Source organism: Rhamphochromis sp. 'chilingali', assembly GCF_963969265.1.
Source record: "Rhamphochromis sp. 'chilingali' genome assembly, chromosome: 18".
NCBI lineage: Eukaryota > Metazoa > Chordata > Actinopteri > Cichliformes > Cichlidae > Rhamphochromis > Rhamphochromis sp. 'chilingali'.
The window spans coordinates 23,189,889-23,208,041 of NC_137945.1; the positions used below are offsets into that span (position 1 = coordinate 23,189,889).

At 38.4% G+C, this 18,153-nt stretch overlaps 1 protein-coding gene across 1 annotated transcript; it reads left to right on the forward strand.

Annotated features, from left to right (window-relative positions):
* Positions 1 to 2,292: 2,292 nt before the first annotated feature.
* Positions 2,293 to 6,671, forward strand: LOC308385826 (B-cell receptor CD22-like). The gene is made up of 8 exons (XM_080865007.1): positions 2,293 to 2,323; positions 2,467 to 2,542; positions 2,670 to 3,053; positions 3,789 to 4,094; positions 4,168 to 4,428; positions 4,509 to 4,599; positions 4,755 to 4,800; positions 4,938 to 6,671. The coding sequence occupies exons 2-8, from the start codon at positions 2,470 to 2,472 to the stop codon at positions 5,247 to 5,249; spliced, it is 1,473 nt and encodes a 490-aa protein (XP_080721133.1). The 5' UTR covers positions 2,293 to 2,323; positions 2,467 to 2,469; the 3' UTR covers positions 5,250 to 6,671.
* The last annotated feature ends 11,482 nt before the right edge of the window (positions 6,672 to 18,153 follow it).

The window sequence follows — 18,153 nt, forward strand, 5'->3', positions numbered from 1 at the left end:
AATGTGCCTTAAAATAGCACTTTATTTACTGCATTTGAACACTTTTAGTACATTCTAATAAAAATAGTAATTTCTTTATTTCATTCAAGGAATATTTAACAGCAGAGGATTTCTTCCAATATTATTGGTCATAACTGAAAATTAGTTTGTCAGCTAAAATTTAATTTAATTTTGAATAAATGTATTAATGTCTCTTGTCTTTTGTTTAAATGTGTTAAATAAACACCAAATATTCAAACAGCAATTTGTCTTCTGGTTCTAATTGTCAAGTAACCTTTGAGTGGAAATGTTTTGAGTGATATTTTGTGTTCACTCAGTATATAGCTGTGCTTTGTAATGAGGGCAGAAATTTATGTTTTGCTTGCTGCTTTTAATATAGATGAAGTTAAAAATGATGGTGAAACAGAGCAGGTTGAGTTTGTCAGAAAATAATATCATGAGCAGAAGAAGAAATAAATTAAGCTCAACCTCAGTATCACTCTCAACCGAGATTCCTCCTGCAACAGTTTAGCCTATCAAATCTAACTGTCAGGTACTAACCACATCTATGTGACTGCTTAGCAGCTGAACCCTTTGTCTTTAGCCATGCATTTAGAAAAATAATCTAAACATGAGAGAAAAAGAAAACAAACCTCGCAGCTTGTTTCTTGAGTCAGTGCTCAAACACTTTCGATGAACAGTTCTCAAAACAACCAGCAGCACACTCGTCTGTGCTGTAGAAAAAGAAGTGCTTGTACAGCAGTTGAAGAGAGGAGAGATAGATATCACGTGTTGCTGCTCCACACACATGACCAGGGACATTTACCAGAATGAACGATCTTCTATGATCTCATCTCAAAGCTGAAAGATTTTCATTAGTATTTCCTACTTTGATTATCAAACATAAGCCAACTTCCAAATTTGGACTGCAGTAGCGGGTTGCCTTCCTAAATATTATTACGGGATGTATTGAGTTCAGTGCTGCATTGAAGAGCCTGATATCCACTTACGAGGACATTATACTGCTACTGTTCTATCGAAATTTTAAACTAATATCCTCATATGTTGCTCTCATTTTTCTTAGAAACAAAAATCAGGTAAAAAAAAAAACCCAAAATCAGGTAATTCTTTGTTTTTACATTCATCGGGTCCCAATATGCCCAAATATCAAAGAGAAATTAAAAATGCATGCTGTGGAAGAGTTCGGGTCTTAGGAGGTTAATGTTATTATTAGTGCTTGTAGAATTACCCTCTGAGGATGTACAATGCTTTCATGATTAAACCATGGTGCACATAGGAAAGTAAAATAGTAATGGCCTAAAGTGTGATACATCAGAGCCACAGTGTTACAGACAAATAATCCTGGTGGGGATGCTTCATGATCAGAGTGCCCTGGCTTGTGTTAGCCAGCAGCTTCCCAATCGGGGCAAGCTTCCAGTAACAGTCCCCAGCTTAAACAATCAATGCTACACAAGACTACCTAACTCAAAAATATGAGTGTCTGTGTCAGATGTTGGGGTACCAGAACACTTATGAGGAGTGGGAAGGAAGAAAATACACACACAAGGTCAAGGAAAAATAACTTAGGGTTCCAGTGGGCCCTTTGAGCCTTTCAGTGTTAACATTTGGATGTTAAACTTCATACTTTCTGTCTGTGTGTTGTGCACTTACTGTTAGCGTGTAGTTTCTCATGTTTAGTGTCTAATTGTGGCACTGAAAGAGCCACTCGTGAAATAAATAAAAAAGTTAAATAAATTCCAATATCTGCATTTGGTTGAATGTCTCGACTGAAGCACAAAGCAAAGGAAGAAATATTTTCTACACTGAGGAAATTGGTCAACAGGTTTCTGCAACCTGTGTGTGTACAAAGCTGTAGACATACAGCTTTCTGCAACACAATTTCTTCATTTGGCCTCTTTATTACTTCTTTTTGTGTAATGTTTGCTTTAAGATTGTTTTCTCTTAAGCATCTAAAATTGATTTATGTCAAAGTAACACACACATGGATGCACGGACCCAGCAGCACATTGCACTGTGAGATCAGTGATCAGTGTTATTTACTTCACGCATCTATGGTTTTAATCCTGTGTCTACATGAGATATTGATAAACTCAGGTAAACTATAAATTAATCACAAACACAGTTAAAATCAGAACATCTAAGGGCAGACAGATGAGGAGTACAGCATCTGAAAAACTGGAGTGCATGATGGGAACATCAGACGTCTGTTTGCTTTGACATTACAACATCCAAACAGAGAAGTGTTTCACTCACTTTGCTTCTGCTGAAATCACACGTTGACTTTTATTTTGTCGTCTCTCTGCTGAAGCAGTCTGATCATTTGGTAAGAAAACACATTTGCAGTTTTGTTTGTTTATATCAGACTGTGATATTGTGTTTCTATTTTTAATAACAAATTACTTTTTTAAAGAATTTACATGTTCCTTATTCATCACTGGATTCATGTATTTTTTCATATTTTTCCAGGTGATGAGTTTTGTGACAGTCCAGTCTGTGAACATCATGACAGGCATCATGTTACTGAGTCTCCTCTTTATTCCAAGTGAGTCGACTCATTTCAGTCATTTACATTCAGTTAACTTTATATTGAAGATGTTGAGAGGACAGGAGAAAAAAATTGAGAGATTTCAACATTTTAATGATATACTCTGTTTGTTTGTTTTTTCCAGAGCCTTCGACTGCTTGTCCTGAGTATTCAGACCTCTTCATCACTGCACCAACAGAGATGGAAGCTCTGAGTGGATCATGTTTACAAATCCCATGTAGCTTTAGTGATGCTGGACCAGTAAAGTTTGACATCAGAAGAGCTGTCTTTGGAGTGTGGATTAAAAATCACTCCAATGTTAATAAATTTCCAAACAATGAGATCTTCAACAGCAGTGGGACAGTTAACATCTATCCAATGAAGATTACAGGAAACCTGAAGGAGAAAAACTGCACCACTTTGTTTTCCAACTTAACCACAACTTATACAAACACATACTACTTCAGAATTATGAACTGGCCGTTCAGAGCAACAGCTGTTTGTGATCCTCTTAAAATAAAAATTAAAGGTAAGATACATTTCTTTTCATCAGTCGATGCAATTTTTATTGAAACAAAAATATAAAGTTAAATGCAGCCTTGTTTTAAACAACAAAAAACAAATCCAACACAACAAAGTCCAATATAACAAAAATATGTTTCTGTAATTGTTTTGTATTTAGATGATTTTTTGTGTTCTTTATTGTGAACAATAAAAGGATTTAGTCAAAAATAAAAAAGGTTTTCATTTCAGCATAAATGTTGTTTAGTAAAGTTTATAAACACATACGAAACACAACCTGACTGCACAATGTTAACATACATAGACATATGGACTATAGTCTGTATTATGCAAATACCAAGACTCCATCAAAACTGCAAGAAACAGAAAGAGAAAAATAAACCCTAAAAGACATGAAACTGTGCAAAAAAGTAAATAAGTAATTAACAATATTTAGAGGATAGATGACATAAACATATTGTAAAAAAAAATTAATAAAATATATTCCCTGAATGCAGCAAAAGTCCCACATTACTCTCTGTGTCTTGACTGTATTTCCTGTATTATCACAACACTAATCCAGAGCTCAAACATGTCTGCTACTTTCTGCAAATAATATAACCTGAATACATTTTACATTTGTTCTCGATTGTACAGTAGAAACATGTATGGGGACTTTCAAACACCTACACTGAGCTCTGTCTGTATTTGCTGTATTTCTCTATTATCGATTTACAAATACGTTTGTGATGTGAAACCACAGATTCTCCTTGGAGGCCCAATATTACAATCCCAGGTGATCTGAAGGAGAAGGAGTCTGTCACTATAACCTGCTCAGCTCTCACTCCCTGTCCACACTCCCCTCCTCAACTCACCTGGAATCTCCAACAAGACTCTCACAGCAAAATAGAGGAAAACACAGATGGAAGCTTTACAACTAAAATCCAGCAGAACATCACTCTGTCAGACACACATGATGGAAAGAAGATCAGCTGCTCTGCCAGATATCCTGTGAACCAAGGAAACGACACCAAGACAGCAGAGACAGAAGAGACTCTCAGTGTTTCATGTAAGACAATCAGAGTTTGTTGTTGGACTTTGTCAACATATCATCATTTATGGGACTTTATCTTTTCCTCCAGATGCTCCGAAAAACACCTCAGCATCCATCAATCCATCAGGTTTGGTGTCAGCAGGCAGCTGGGTGAAGCTGACCTGCTCCAGCAGAGCCAAACCTCCAGTCAGCAATTTCACCTGGTTCAAGAAGAGCAGAGATGGAGCTGTGAACGTATCTGAAGGAGAGATTTACAGCTTCAATGTAACAGATGGAGGAGTTTATTACTGTGTGGCCACTAATGATCTGGGTAATCAGACATCAGCAGAGATTAACGTGACTGTTGCAGGTAAAGTTAAACTACACCATATGGCAAATTAAATAACATCTTTTTTTGGGAACATTATTTTTTTCATATTTTTCTATCAGGACATCAGAATAATGGTTCTTTACCACTGGGTCCACTTCTTGGAGGCATCCTTGGGTTGGTCTTACTGATCTGTTTAATTATCTTTGCTTTGTAAGTATCTCACATCAAAACAGAAATCATGTTCAGCTACTGTCACGGATATTTTAGCTACATATTAAAAATGTCCTTTTCCTTTCAGGCTTAACTTTACTCACAAAAATATTTAACAACTAAGTGACTATAGTTGATGTGTCTACCTTTTACAGCAGAGCTCTCAGGTTGTTAAAGTACCAAACTCAGCAAGAGACTCAGGTAGGAAAATACGAAGTTTTAGTTTGTTCAGATGATTACTAATTTCATCAGGGCAATATGTTCACTTTAAATTGTCTGAAAATAGCAATAAGAATAGTTTGAAATGCAGCCACAAACCCTCCTGGTTTATTTCATAGAGTCAAAGAAGTGAAGAGCTGGTTGTTGAAGAGCCGACAAGTAAAACAGAAGGAGGGGAAGGAAACATCCATTATGGAGAGATCAACTTCTCTGAGCCTGGATATGAAGCATCCTTTGTCTCAGTGCAGGACAGAGGACAGCAGCAGGATACGGTGTACGCACAGGTGAAAGTCAACAAGCCAGAAAACAGCTTAACACAGAGAGCTCATGGCCAAGAGGAACTCTACGCTGAGGTCCGAATAAGTGAGAACAGCTGTGTTAAGACATTACATTACCAAAGTCCATTAACAAAGAAACACAGAAATCAATGAAGTTAACCCAGCAAACCACTTCCTGCATATTTTTTTTTGGGGGGGGGGGGGGTTCTGCTTTCCCTTTAAACTTCATTTAGATGCTTGCATATCTGTCTCACTAGTGGAATAAGATTTCTGGAAACATCACTGGATCAGAAACATCACCAACATGATGTTGAGAGTTCACCTGTGAAGTGATAATCTGACCAGCTCTCGTTAAAGTGGCCAGTCAGATACTTCCAGATCACCTCACTTCATTATGAATCTCCCTCTAATCAAATATGATTGTTTGACTACGCCCAACGTTTCATGGAACAGAGAAAGTTTCTGGTGGATTTTAATCCAACACATATTGCTTCAAGCTCTGTTGTAAAGCTTACAAAACAATATTGCAATTCATACAGTGTCTCCCTAATCTCTGGCTGCAACATCTAAAAGGAAGGAAAACTCCACATGAAAATAGAACTTGATTTACAAAAAACTCTTAAGAATTAGAGAGTGTAAACTTCAAATATTTGCAGATTTTGTTTTAGTCTGATGTTCAGCCCTTATTTATGAGCATATACCACTGCCCAGACCACAAAGCACTGAACCCTACAAATACTCCTCCGAGTGATATGATCCAGACAGCACATAAAGTGGCCTTTCTGGCCTTGAGCACACCACAAATGTTAAAACAAGTCAATATTGACCCAGCAGTTCAGTTTCTGCTGCAAAGTTACAGTACATTGATCACATTGAAGAGCAAATGCCATTACTTTTCTGTAAATCAGACTACATTCGTATCTTATCTTTAAATGTATGAGCTGCATGTCTAACCAGCATATCCCTAAATCCGTATGGCATAATATAAAAACCACTGCGAGACACAGCATAAACTACTGTAAGCTTTCTGATTTGGATGTTCTAATAAGGCTCTTATTAGTGCCTGTTTGTTCCTCCAAGTATTGTTGTGGATGCTTTGTCTGATGATGAGCTCAGTGAAATGTGTTCTTGTTTTTTCATGTTAGTGTGGAGTGATGGAACACTAAAATTCAAATGGTGATTTAGAGTTTTGTCTTTTGGTGTTGAGTGAAATTTAACCAATAATGTGTCTGTTGTTAAGATCTCCTGTGATGCCACTTTTTGGATTTGAGTGCCGTTTTCAGGCTCTGCTTCACTTCTTTCTTCATCCTTTGAGGAGAACCCACGAAACTGAAATCAATTATAGTCATATTTCAGAGTGATGGTGTTAAATAAATGGTATTTAAATGAGTTATTTTTGGTCAGATTCTTATGAACTCTGGACAACTTTCCAGTTCTATCATCTACTGACTTCAAGAATGTGAATGAGACACGGCGAGTCCACGGGTCGAGGTTTTGAGCCATTTTATTTACCGCGGCTGCAGCTCACAAGCTACCAGCCGCAAGTACTTCACACCACAACAACAGCTCTCTACTCTCTCTATTTCTTGTCTTATGGTTTTACTGGTTTTTCAATATTGTTCTTATAAATAAATTGACTTGACATGACTTTGTTATAAAACGTCTTATATTTTAAAAATGGTGTTACAGTGATTTGGTTTACTTTGAAGGACCCTGAATTTTTCAGTAGTGCCAAACATTTTATACATGCTGTTGTGCAACACATGCTGAAAAACTCCAGCCTGATTCTTCTGCTTTGTCAAACTTTAGCCCTGTGTCAAAGCAACCTTTTTTGTTTAGCTCCTGGAAAAAATGCCTAAACCAAAATCTAAATCCTTCTTAGATGAACATGCAATCCTGAAAGTTTTACAGTCTGCGTATAAAACTCACCACAACACTGTTTACCACAACACTACTAAGGGAATTTAATGATATTCCTTCAGCAACTGATTTCGGGAACTGTGTGCTCTGACACATTGGACCATGAGATCCTCATCTCTGTGTCAGCAATGATGGTTTTATCGCCACCTCTGCCCCCCCCCCCCAGTAAGGACCACAAGGCTTAATTCTTGGACCTCTCCTTTTCTCCTTTCACCTGCTGCCACTTGACACTATTTTCTCAAAACATATTTCCTTTCATTGTTTGGCAGACAACAGTCAAGTTTATTTTGCACTAAAGTACTCTGGTATATACTCCGTCCAGCCTCTCCTTGACTGCTTTAGTGACATCGAGAGGTAGATGGCACATAGAAGCCATGTTGTTAGACCCAGTTTCAACAGCAGAACCCCTTGCATCAACCTTCTCTTTCTTTTCTTTTCTTCTCTATTGCTCACCTACAACTTGTCCAAAACTCATTGTATCAGTTTGAACTGCTGGATCTGTATGTCTAGACCTGATGCTTTTGCTTATTCCTAAGAAAACCCAAACTCAGATGTGCAAAAGTCTTGTTGGTCCACAGAGTTTTTTCCCAAAAGTGTTGAGCATCAAAATTATGTTTTCTGGCAAAACAGAGATGAGCCTTCATGTTCTTTTAGCTCAGCAGTGGTTTTTATCCTGGAGCTCTGCCATACAGGCCATCTTTGCCCAGTCTCCTTCTTATAGTGGAGTCATGAACTCTGCCCTTAATAAACGCAAGTGAGGCCTGCAGTTCTTTGGATGTTTTTCTGGGTTTTGTGACCTCTTGGATGAGTCATTGCTGCGCTCTTGGGGTAATATTAATCAGCTTCACATTCATCACTTCTCCATGTTTTCACCATTTGTGGATAATGGCTCACTGTGATTCACTGGATTCCCACAGCTTTAGAAATGTCTTTATACCAAACTTTATTTTCCAGATTCAAAGATCTCAATTACTTTGTTTCTTATCATTTCCTGAATTTTTTTGGATGGCGGCATGATCTGTGGCTCTTTTGGTCTACTTCACTTTGTCAGGCAGGTCCTATTTAAGTGATTTTTTCATTGAAAACAGGTGTGGCAGTAATCAGGCCTGGGTGTGGCTACATAATGACACACAATAACTTTTATAGAGCAGTCAAAAGGAAAAAAAAGATTAAAATGAATAAATGCATTTAATTAAATAATGATCTTAGGTACAAAGCACACAGCAAAAACATCATGCTAGTTTTTTTTTAAAGAATTGATTATTGAATTTTCTTTGTAGATAGATCATTGAGTTCTTATAACAAAGGAAACAAGTTCTTTTATCCAGTAAAACTAGAGTCTGCTGCTATGTAAGCAGCTCTGTGAAGCTGAGTATTTAAAGCTGCAAAATATGCTCACATGTATGATTCCCAAACACTTATGTTAACACAAAGCATAGACATAAAACATTCATAATATTTACTTCTAAAGTTAGCTAACAAAGAAACAGAAGAATATGTGACATTTACTTATAGCAGGCTTAAAATAATTGCTATCTGTAACTAATAAATTCAGCTGTGAAGAATCAGCCACCTGCTTTTGCTGCATCACAGCCAAACTGTACTTACTGTGGTGTAACTGAGATGTTTCTCACAATATGTGATTATGATTTTGGTGCTGGTGAAGAAAGAAAATACATTTAAATGGATGCTTTTGGCCATGTGGTTCAACTGATAAATGACTCATTAAATTAAAGCAGAAACATTTAAACACATTGAGGAAGTTTGTCAACAGGAAGCTGAAGGCACAGTCTGTGCAAAGTGACTGCAAGCACACAAGTTTATGCAAGAAGATTGCTTAATCATTTGGTCTGCCATTATTTCTATTAGTGGCTCTTACAATACCTGCATCAGAACCCAACAGAACACTGGACTGTAACAAGATGATGAGTGTTATTCACTTATTAAACATAACTGTGTATATCTATAACTCTGACTTAAATACTACGGCTGTGGATGTTGAGACCCACTTGAACTCCGAAAAGTACCAAAAGTAATGAACTAAGCTCAGAAAATATTTCTATGTGACAGATTTATGTCTTTTAAAAAAAATGAATCATATTTATTAAGGCAAGTGTTTACTTTAACTCTTGTTTGTTTCATATTGATCTTGTTTATTTACCAGAAGAGCAGGATAGTAGCTCCTTCCCATTGTGGTCACTTCTTGGAGGAATCCTCGGGATGATGTCACTCTTCTTGATCATCTTTGTTTGGTAAATATTACATCACAGTAGAAAACATGATCAGTTGCTGTCACTGACACGTTACCTGCATGTTAAATTATCTGTTTACTTACACATATATTTAACCTCAAACACAGGATAGTTAAGTCATGTTTAATGGCCTCTTATGTCTTACAAGTGCTTAAAATTAAAGCATCAAACTCAACAATAGACTCTAAGGAAATACTAAACTTCCCTGTAATTTACTGAACTGTTCAGAAGGTTATGAATGAATGAATGAATGAATGAATATTCTTTATTGTCATTGTCACAGGTACAATGAAATTGAAAGATGTCTCTGGTCAGTGCAACATCACAAAAGATAAATACTTAAAAACTATAATTAAATACTTAAAAACTATAATGATAGGATATAAAAGCTAGAAATACATATAAAATACAGTATACTCATACCGTAGATACACCCAAGCAATCCAGGCCTAAGGCCCCATACAGACACTCAACATACGACCTAGTTGATATATCACTCAAACAATCAATCACTCAGTCAATTTGTTAGCGCATCCAACAAAACATGTCTGAAAGCATTCCAACATCAAGGGCACAAATGACAACAGGGGCAATGAAAGTCATCTGCTTTTAGTAGCATTGAGACATGATATTGCAATTGGGTAGAAACTGTGTTTGAGTCTGTTAGTCCTTGTGTATGTTGTTCTATACCGTTTACCTGAAGGCAGCAGTTCGAACATGGAGTGTCCAGGGTGTGAGGTGTCCTTTATGATGTTATGGGCTCTTTTGAGGCAGCGGGAACTGTGTAGGTCTTTCAGTTTGAGGAGAGGGCAGCCGATTGTCCTTTGGGCAGCGTTGATTACTCCCTGGAGTGCTTTCCTCTGAGCCACTGTGCAGCTAGCGTACCATATGCCTATGCAGTACGTTAGTATGCTTTCGATGGAGGCTCTGTAGAAAGACACCAGCAGTCTCTGTGTGATGTTGTTCTTCCTAAGCACTCTCAGAAAGTACAGTCTCTGTTGTGTCTTTTTCAGTAGCTCAGAGGTATTCACACTCCAGGATAGGTTTCCCTCTATGCTGACTCCCAAGAAGCGGAAGTCTGCCACCCTCTCCACACAGTCGTCGCTGATGATTAGTGGTTGGATTTCTGTCTTGTGTCTTCTGTAGTCAATTATGAGTTCTTTGGTCTTTTTCGTGTTTAGGAGAAGGTTGTTATCCTTGCACCATGAAGACAGCCGCTCCACCTCATCTCTGTAGGCAGACTCATCTCCCCCAGATATGAGCCCCACCACAGTAGTGTCATCTGCGAACTTTACAATGGCGTTGCTCTGGTGGGCGGGGGTGCAGTCGTGTGTATAAAGCGAGTAGAGCAGTGGACTAAGCACGCAGCCCTGTGGCGACCCAGTGCTTAGATTTAGGGCTGGAGATGTGTAATGTCCCACTCTCACTCTCTGTCTGCGGTCGGTGAGGAACTGTAGTACCTCCACCAGCTGCTTAATAGATTTAAATGAAACTTTCTATTTGTTTCATTTTATAGATTCAAATAAGTGAAGAGCTGGTTGTTGAAGAGCCAGCAAGTAAATCAGAAGGAGAAGAAGAAAAACATCCATTATGGAGATATAAACGTGTTTTTGCTAGGCTATGAAGCATCCTCTGACTCAGTGCAGGACAGAGGACAACAGCAGGATTTGGTGTTTGCAGAGGTGAAAGTCAACAAGCCAGAAAACAGTTCAACACAGAGCAACTCTGAGGCGAAGAAAATATGAATGTCTAAAAGGAGATCACATTACAGAAACGTGTTAACAAAGAAAAACACACGCTGTTGTCGACTTTGTGTTCATACATACAAACTAAAAGAAAGATTGTATGTGTGTCTTCATTAGGGCGACACACATTGTGTGGGTGTGTGGGCCTGTAATCTTTAAGTTTTTATTGTTAACTGCTAATTATGTGACAGTGTCAGTTTTTAGAGTGACAGCGATGTAATGTAATAAGTAGTGTAACAATTAACTTTCTCCAGTGAGTAATTAAGTAACATAAAGCATTAATTTTAAGAAAAGTAACTGGTAATGTGTAATACATTATTTTTCTTTAGTACCAAGCCCAATACTGTTCTCTCTCAACAGTTTAGTGAACTTGAAAGTGGATCCAACTGTTTCACAGGAAACCCTAGAGGGAGACAAAAACACAAAAATAAACTGTGCTGTTATTTTTTGCCTCTATTCTGAGCACATCTAAGAAAATTGGCAAGTCTAATGTTACATTTTGAGGAGAAAATTATTTTTGAGCAAAGAATAGTTTAATTTGAGCAAGAAATGTATTTCACACACACAATAACAGCCCCTCTTGCTCAGTTGTTGGCATTGGCTCATGCTCAGATCTCTGATCAGTGTGCTGACAGACCATAATAGACATCTGTGGACCTGCTCTCAGTTTCACTCTTGCTCTCCACACCTCTGCACCCTGCACCCTTAACTCTTTCTATACACGTTATAAGTGTGCCACTAACCCAACCAATTACAGACTTGGATGCAAAAATTCTTATTAGCTGTTATGGTCTCCAATCAGCCATCTAGCTACTGCAATCTTGAAACATGGTCCAGAATTTAGCTAAATCCAATTTCGGTTAGTGTGTTTAATTCTTTTGTTTTAAAATATATAATTTTTTAAGACCATTGTTGGTTTTAATCTAGTTTAAACCAAACCACTCCACTGCTTTGGTTTAAACGTTATTGTATTTTTCGGACCATAAGGCGCACTGGATTATAAGGCACACTAAGTGAAACAAATCAGTCAGATAAATCAAACTTTACACAATTGATTCTTATTGCTTCCTCCAATTGATTTATTAATCTTGAATTCTCTTTTAGCTGCTCTATTCCCATGTTGTTGAAATATATTAATGACTAACCTCATACAGGGCTTTGGAGCGTGATGTCACGGGAGGGGGCGAGGTCACGATCATCACCACCATCATAGGCTACGTTCACACTGCAGGCAAAAGCTTATCAAATCCGACTTTTTTGATCCTATGCGACCCATATCCGATCATGGTATGACAGTCTGAACAGCACAAATCCGATCTGGGTCACTTTCGTATGTGGTATTGAATCCGATACATATCTGATGTTTTAAAAAGCGACTGCTGTTTGAATGGTCATGTCTTTTACATCACTGACACAAAACAGATGCCAATTATCAGTGCTGGAGAAGACATCGTGAACGCTTCCTGTCCATCCAGTGTAGATGTTAGTGAAACTGTTGGGAAGACAACGTTGGAGAAACGTGAACATTTTATTTGTACTGTATAATCTGCAAATTCTGACAGAAATCTGCCGCTATCCTTTGAAGCACCGCTCCTCTCTAAAATAGCAATAAGGATAATTATTAGGCCATATGTAAATAACAAAATAAATTAAAGCACAATTGGGGAACGTAAAGTACGAAACAAGTCTTTATATTAAGATCCATCAGTCAAACAATACTGTTTGGTCTGAGTCTGAACGGAATGCGTTGTCTGTGACATCTGCTTTTGCGCATATGGGCCGCTTTGAGGGTTCACACTAGAGCGCGTTTGATGTCATATTTTATTTTTAGTGTGAACAAGTAGACAAGAAAATCGGATTTGATCAAAAAATCAGAATTGATCATCAAGACCTGCAGTGTGAACGTAGCCTTAGTTGGCCAAACAAAGGGCTACAGGAGCGAAAGCACACGGAAACATCAGCTATGGCTCGTACTTGCTGTGTTGTCGGTTGCAATGTTAGATTGCACGATCGGGAAGGGAATAAGCTGGAAAATGGACTGGAAAAGCAACGTGACGGAGCTCATGTATCTGATGTTACCAAACAAAGACGTCAGGCTTGGATAGCAGCAGTGAGACGAGCTGATATCGAGTTCTCTGCCATCATTTTTTGTGCTCCCGACATTTTCATTCCGGTAAGCTGCAGGAGCAGGCGGACCAGCAGACCCAGGTTCTGGAGCGCCTGATTGGAGCCACTGCGCTGCCGAAGGCCCCTCCTACAGTGGCCCCTAGAGACAAAACACATGCAAACTCCAAAACCCATGCAAACTCCAAAACACAATGGAAGTGCTCCAGGATGCTAGGGGCAGTGTTGAGCTCTTGTTACCTAGTAACTACACAAGCCAGGAAGTACCAATGACTGGATTTGGTGTGTGGTAGTAACAGGTAAATTAACATTTTTTTAATTATTTGAATATATATGAGTATGGTTGTTCTATCTTTGTAGGTGTTTTCCACCGGTATCTAACTCAACGGCTGTATCCCAAAGCCGCATTTTAAGGTACAATTCAAACGCTGCTCGAAATGCAGTGGCCGAAGAGTAAACTTGTAAAAGTACTTAATATTATGTCACTTAGTTTTTTGCAAATGTTTAAGAATGAAGAACATTAAAACATTACTGTTGGCTAAATGTCGGGAAAGTTATGTGTCATTAGCGATGTTTGTACTAACTTGGTTTAAAAGCCTTTACTTCAAAATATACGCCGTTCAATAGTTGACCTTGATCTTATAGAGAATGTGATGATTTTATGGATAATTAAAGTCAGTCATATATCCACAAACACAACAAGCTGAAAGTCAGTGATGCTGCTCGGTTTGCAGTCCTGAATATCACGGCACAAGCAGGATTCACTGCACTGTTAATGTTAGCTATGTTATATTGCTGCCTCTGTTCGGTGGTGTCGAGCCAAACGGACTTTAACGTGTGTTTGAACAAGCTGACGGTTCACTCGTTAAGCTGAAAGAAAGATGCTTTAATCACAGGAGTCACACATGTGTCCACTGTACCATCTGGGAACTCTTCTTGTTTAGCACTCGTAATAACACAAACACTAAATCTTCCTTCTCTCGTGCTGTTTTGCAGCAATGTATACACCTGAGACTGTCACCTGTCTGTCTGTCCTGCACTCTCTCTCTGTTTCTTTCTCTCTGATTGTGGAATAAAAGTATGAACATGTATTTATAAGTTACACTTCTGTTTGAATCCTGCAGCTTCTCACACATTTGATTTCCATGTGTGACAACTGCAAGTTGGAGGTTAGGTCAGATGGTTGCATCATAACCTGGGAGAAAACAGAATGCTGATGAGGGGTTTTCAATGAGTGAGCTGATTGTTGAGCTTCTAGTGTGTGAAGAAGTTTTAACATAATAATAATAATAATAATGGATTGGATTTATATAGCGCTTTTTAAGGCACCCAAAGCGCTTTACAATGCCACTATTCATTCACTCTCACATTCACACACTGGTGGAGGCAAGCTACGGTTGAAGCCACAGCTGCCCTGGGGCAGACTGACAGAAGCGAGGCTGCCATATCGCGCCATCGGGTACACATACAGGGAGTGCAGAATTATTAGGCAAATGAGTATTTTGTCCACATCATCCTCTTCATGCATGTTGTCTTACTCCAAGCTGTATAGGCTCGAAAGCCTACTACCAATTAAGCATATTAGGTAATGTGCATCTCTGTAATGAGAAGGGGTGTGGTCTAATGACATCAACACCCTATATCAGGTGTGCATAATTATTAGGCAACGTCCTTTCCTTTGGCAAAATGGGTCAAAAGAAGGACTTGACAGGCTCAGAAAAGTCAAAAATAGTGAGATATCTTGCAGAGGGATGCAGCAGTCTCAAAATTGCAAAGCTTCTGAAGCGTGATCATCGAACAATCAAGCGTTTCATTCAAAATAGTCAACAGGGTCGCAAGAAGCGTGTGGAAAAACCAAGGCGCAAAATAACTGCCCATGAACTGAGAAAAGTCAAGCGTGCAGCTGCCAAGATGCCACTTGCCACCAGTTTGGCCATATTTCAGAGCTGCAACATCACTGGAGTGCCCAAAAGCACAAGGTGTGCAATACTCAGAGACATGGCCAAGGTAAGAAAGGCTGAAAGACGACCACCACTGAACAAGACACACAAGCTGAAACATCAAGACTGGGCCAAGAAATATCTCAAGACTGGCTTTTCTAAGGTTTTATGGACTGATGAAATGAGAGTGAGTCTTGATGGGCCAGATGGATGGGCCCGTGGCTGGATTGGTAAAGGGCAGAGAGCTCCAGTCCGACTCAGACGCCAGCAAGGTGGAGGTGGAGTACTGGTTTGGGCTGGTATCATCAAAAATGAGCTTGTGGGGCCTTTTCGGGTTGAGGATGGAGTCAAGCTCAACTCCCAGTCCTACTGCCAGTTTCTGGAAGACACCTTCTTCAAGCAGTGGTACAGGAAGAAGTCTGCATCCTTCAAGAAAAACATGATTTTCATGCAGGACAATGCTCCATCACACGCGTCCAAGTACTCCACAGCGTGGCTGGCAAGAAAGGGTATAAAAGAAGAAAAACTAATGACATGGCCACCTTGTTCACCTGATCTGAACCCCATTGAGAACCTGTGGTCCATCATCAAATGTGAGATTTACAAGGAGGGAAAACAGTACACCTCCCTGAACAGTGTCTGGGAGGCTGTGGTTGCTGCTGCACGCAATGTTGATGGTGAACAGATCAAAACACTGACAGAATCCATGGATGGCAGGCTTTTGAGTGTCCTTGCAAAGAAAGGTGGCTATATTGGTCGCTGATTTGTTTTTGTTTTGTTTTTGAATGTCAGAAATGTATATTTGTGAATGTGGAGATGTTATATTGGTTTCACTGGTAAAAATAAATAATTGAAATGGGTATATATTTGTTTTTTGTTAAGTTGCCTAATAATTCTGCACAGTAATAGTCACCTGCACACACAGATATGCCCCTAAAATAGCTAAAACTAAAAACAAACTAAAAACTACTTCCAAAAACATTCAGCTTTGATATTAATGAGATTTTTGGGTTCATTGAGAACATGGTTGTTGTTCAATAATAAAATTATTCCTCAAAAATACAACTTGCCTAATAATTCTGCACTCCCTATAGATGAGAAGAAACTTATTATGTAATGAGACAACAGGGTTATGCTGTATGTTGTGTGTGGTGTGGCTGATTGGATGAATGTTTGAGATTAAACTGGCTGTTGATTTGTCTTTTATTACTAAGTTGAGCCTGCCAATTGGGTGTGGTATGATTTATCCCCCTGAGATGAAGAACACGTGTCATGATTTAAGAAGGCCTTTCCTTTCCTTTCTTTTATTCTTTTTATTTTGTTACTTTCACAGTGCACTGAAAGTTTTGTTTAATATTCTTTGTCATCTAAGCAGATCTGAACATTGAATAGGAAGAACTACACACCATGTTGTTGCGAACAGTTGCAAAGTGAGTTTCTCCAAAATTAAAACGGGCTCAAGAGAAAGCCACTTATTTGGGACAATTAAGGAAGCAAGTCCCTGTCCAAAAGGATTCAGCGAGGCTATCCGATCTAAAATTCTTCTTTTGTCGTCGTTTTGCTGAGGGTGGAAACGAAATGCGACTATAATTTCCACTATAAGCAAAAGAAAGAATCAATGGATGAATGAATGAGTGAAAATAAAAAAAATGGGGAACTGACTGACTGGTAAAAGCTGGTTAAAGCTGACAAGACTGACTGACTTAACACCACTATGTGAAGTTAACCCCCATCCACGTGACAAAGGTGTGGATGTATCTGTGTGTGTCTCTGTTGCAGGAGCAGAAGGAGACGAAACTTGGGTTACATGACTATGTGAACTCTGCAAATTTAACCTTTTTAACTGTAATTTTTGAATTTACCGTGGGTGTGTTATTCACTACCTTGTGTTGCTCACAGAGATCACTGTGAGAAAGAGTGTATACACCAGCGATAACATTTACATTTCTTTTCTACAACAGAGGATTAATCATGTGATTTGATCATGTGATTTACAGCAGGACACAACTTAATGTTTTTCTACCACAGGATTACTGAGATTTTGTGTGAAGGAAACTGTGGTTACAGGCTATATGTTGGTGATGAAATCCCACTGTATTGTTGAGAAAATGTTGGAGAAAATGTGAATGTTACAGGGGAGAAAGTGAATACAGTGTGATACTGTGTTTGAAACTAGTGTTGCTTCTTTTTACAGCAGAGTGTTAACATTATGACCTTTTACAGCACCTCTGGAATCTGGATGACCGACGCCTGACCACCAGGATGAACCGTGTGTTTGGCTAATGTTTGTTTTCCTTTAAGAGTGCTTGTAGAGGATTCAGCACAGACAGACAAGTGACAATTGAACAGATGTGCAGTGGTTACAGAATAGTTACATAGGGCTCATTCAGTGTTGGTCAAGTTACTTGAAAAAGTAATCAGTAATTACTTCCCCCAAAAAGTAATCCAGTTACTTTACTGATTACTTATTTTCAAAAGTAATTAATTACTTAATTACTTAGTTACTTGTTAAAAACATGATTTACAACCTGAATAGGTGATAAAGCAATAGCTCTTTCAGCCCAATTCTACTTTTTCCACATAATCCATCATACAAAATGTAATCAAATGGAAAAGTCCCTTTTTAAAACTTGTTTTATTAGTTTTAATCTTTTAACTTTATGCATCAAGCAAAAATTTAATTATATGCAACATTCTCTGACTGGAAGAAATTTGTTTAATATTTAAACCTATTTTCTGCACATTCCAGCACATATATATATATATATATATATATATATATATATATATATATATATATATATATATATATATAGATAGATATATATAGATATAGATATTGTGTGTGTTTACACTCACTCTTTCAAATAGATGCAAGTAAAACACAGCAGAAAATAAATAAAATCAAAGACTAGCGGTCCTGTTGCTCTATTTTCACCTGTAAAGCAGGAGTAGGGTAGGCGGAGGTTTACCCTGGTGCAGGTGTGCCGCGGCGGTCAGTGGAAGAATCCACGGGTTTCTCTGTGAATTTCCCATTACGTCGTAGCGCACTCGGTGCTTGCTTGGAAGTTTAAGG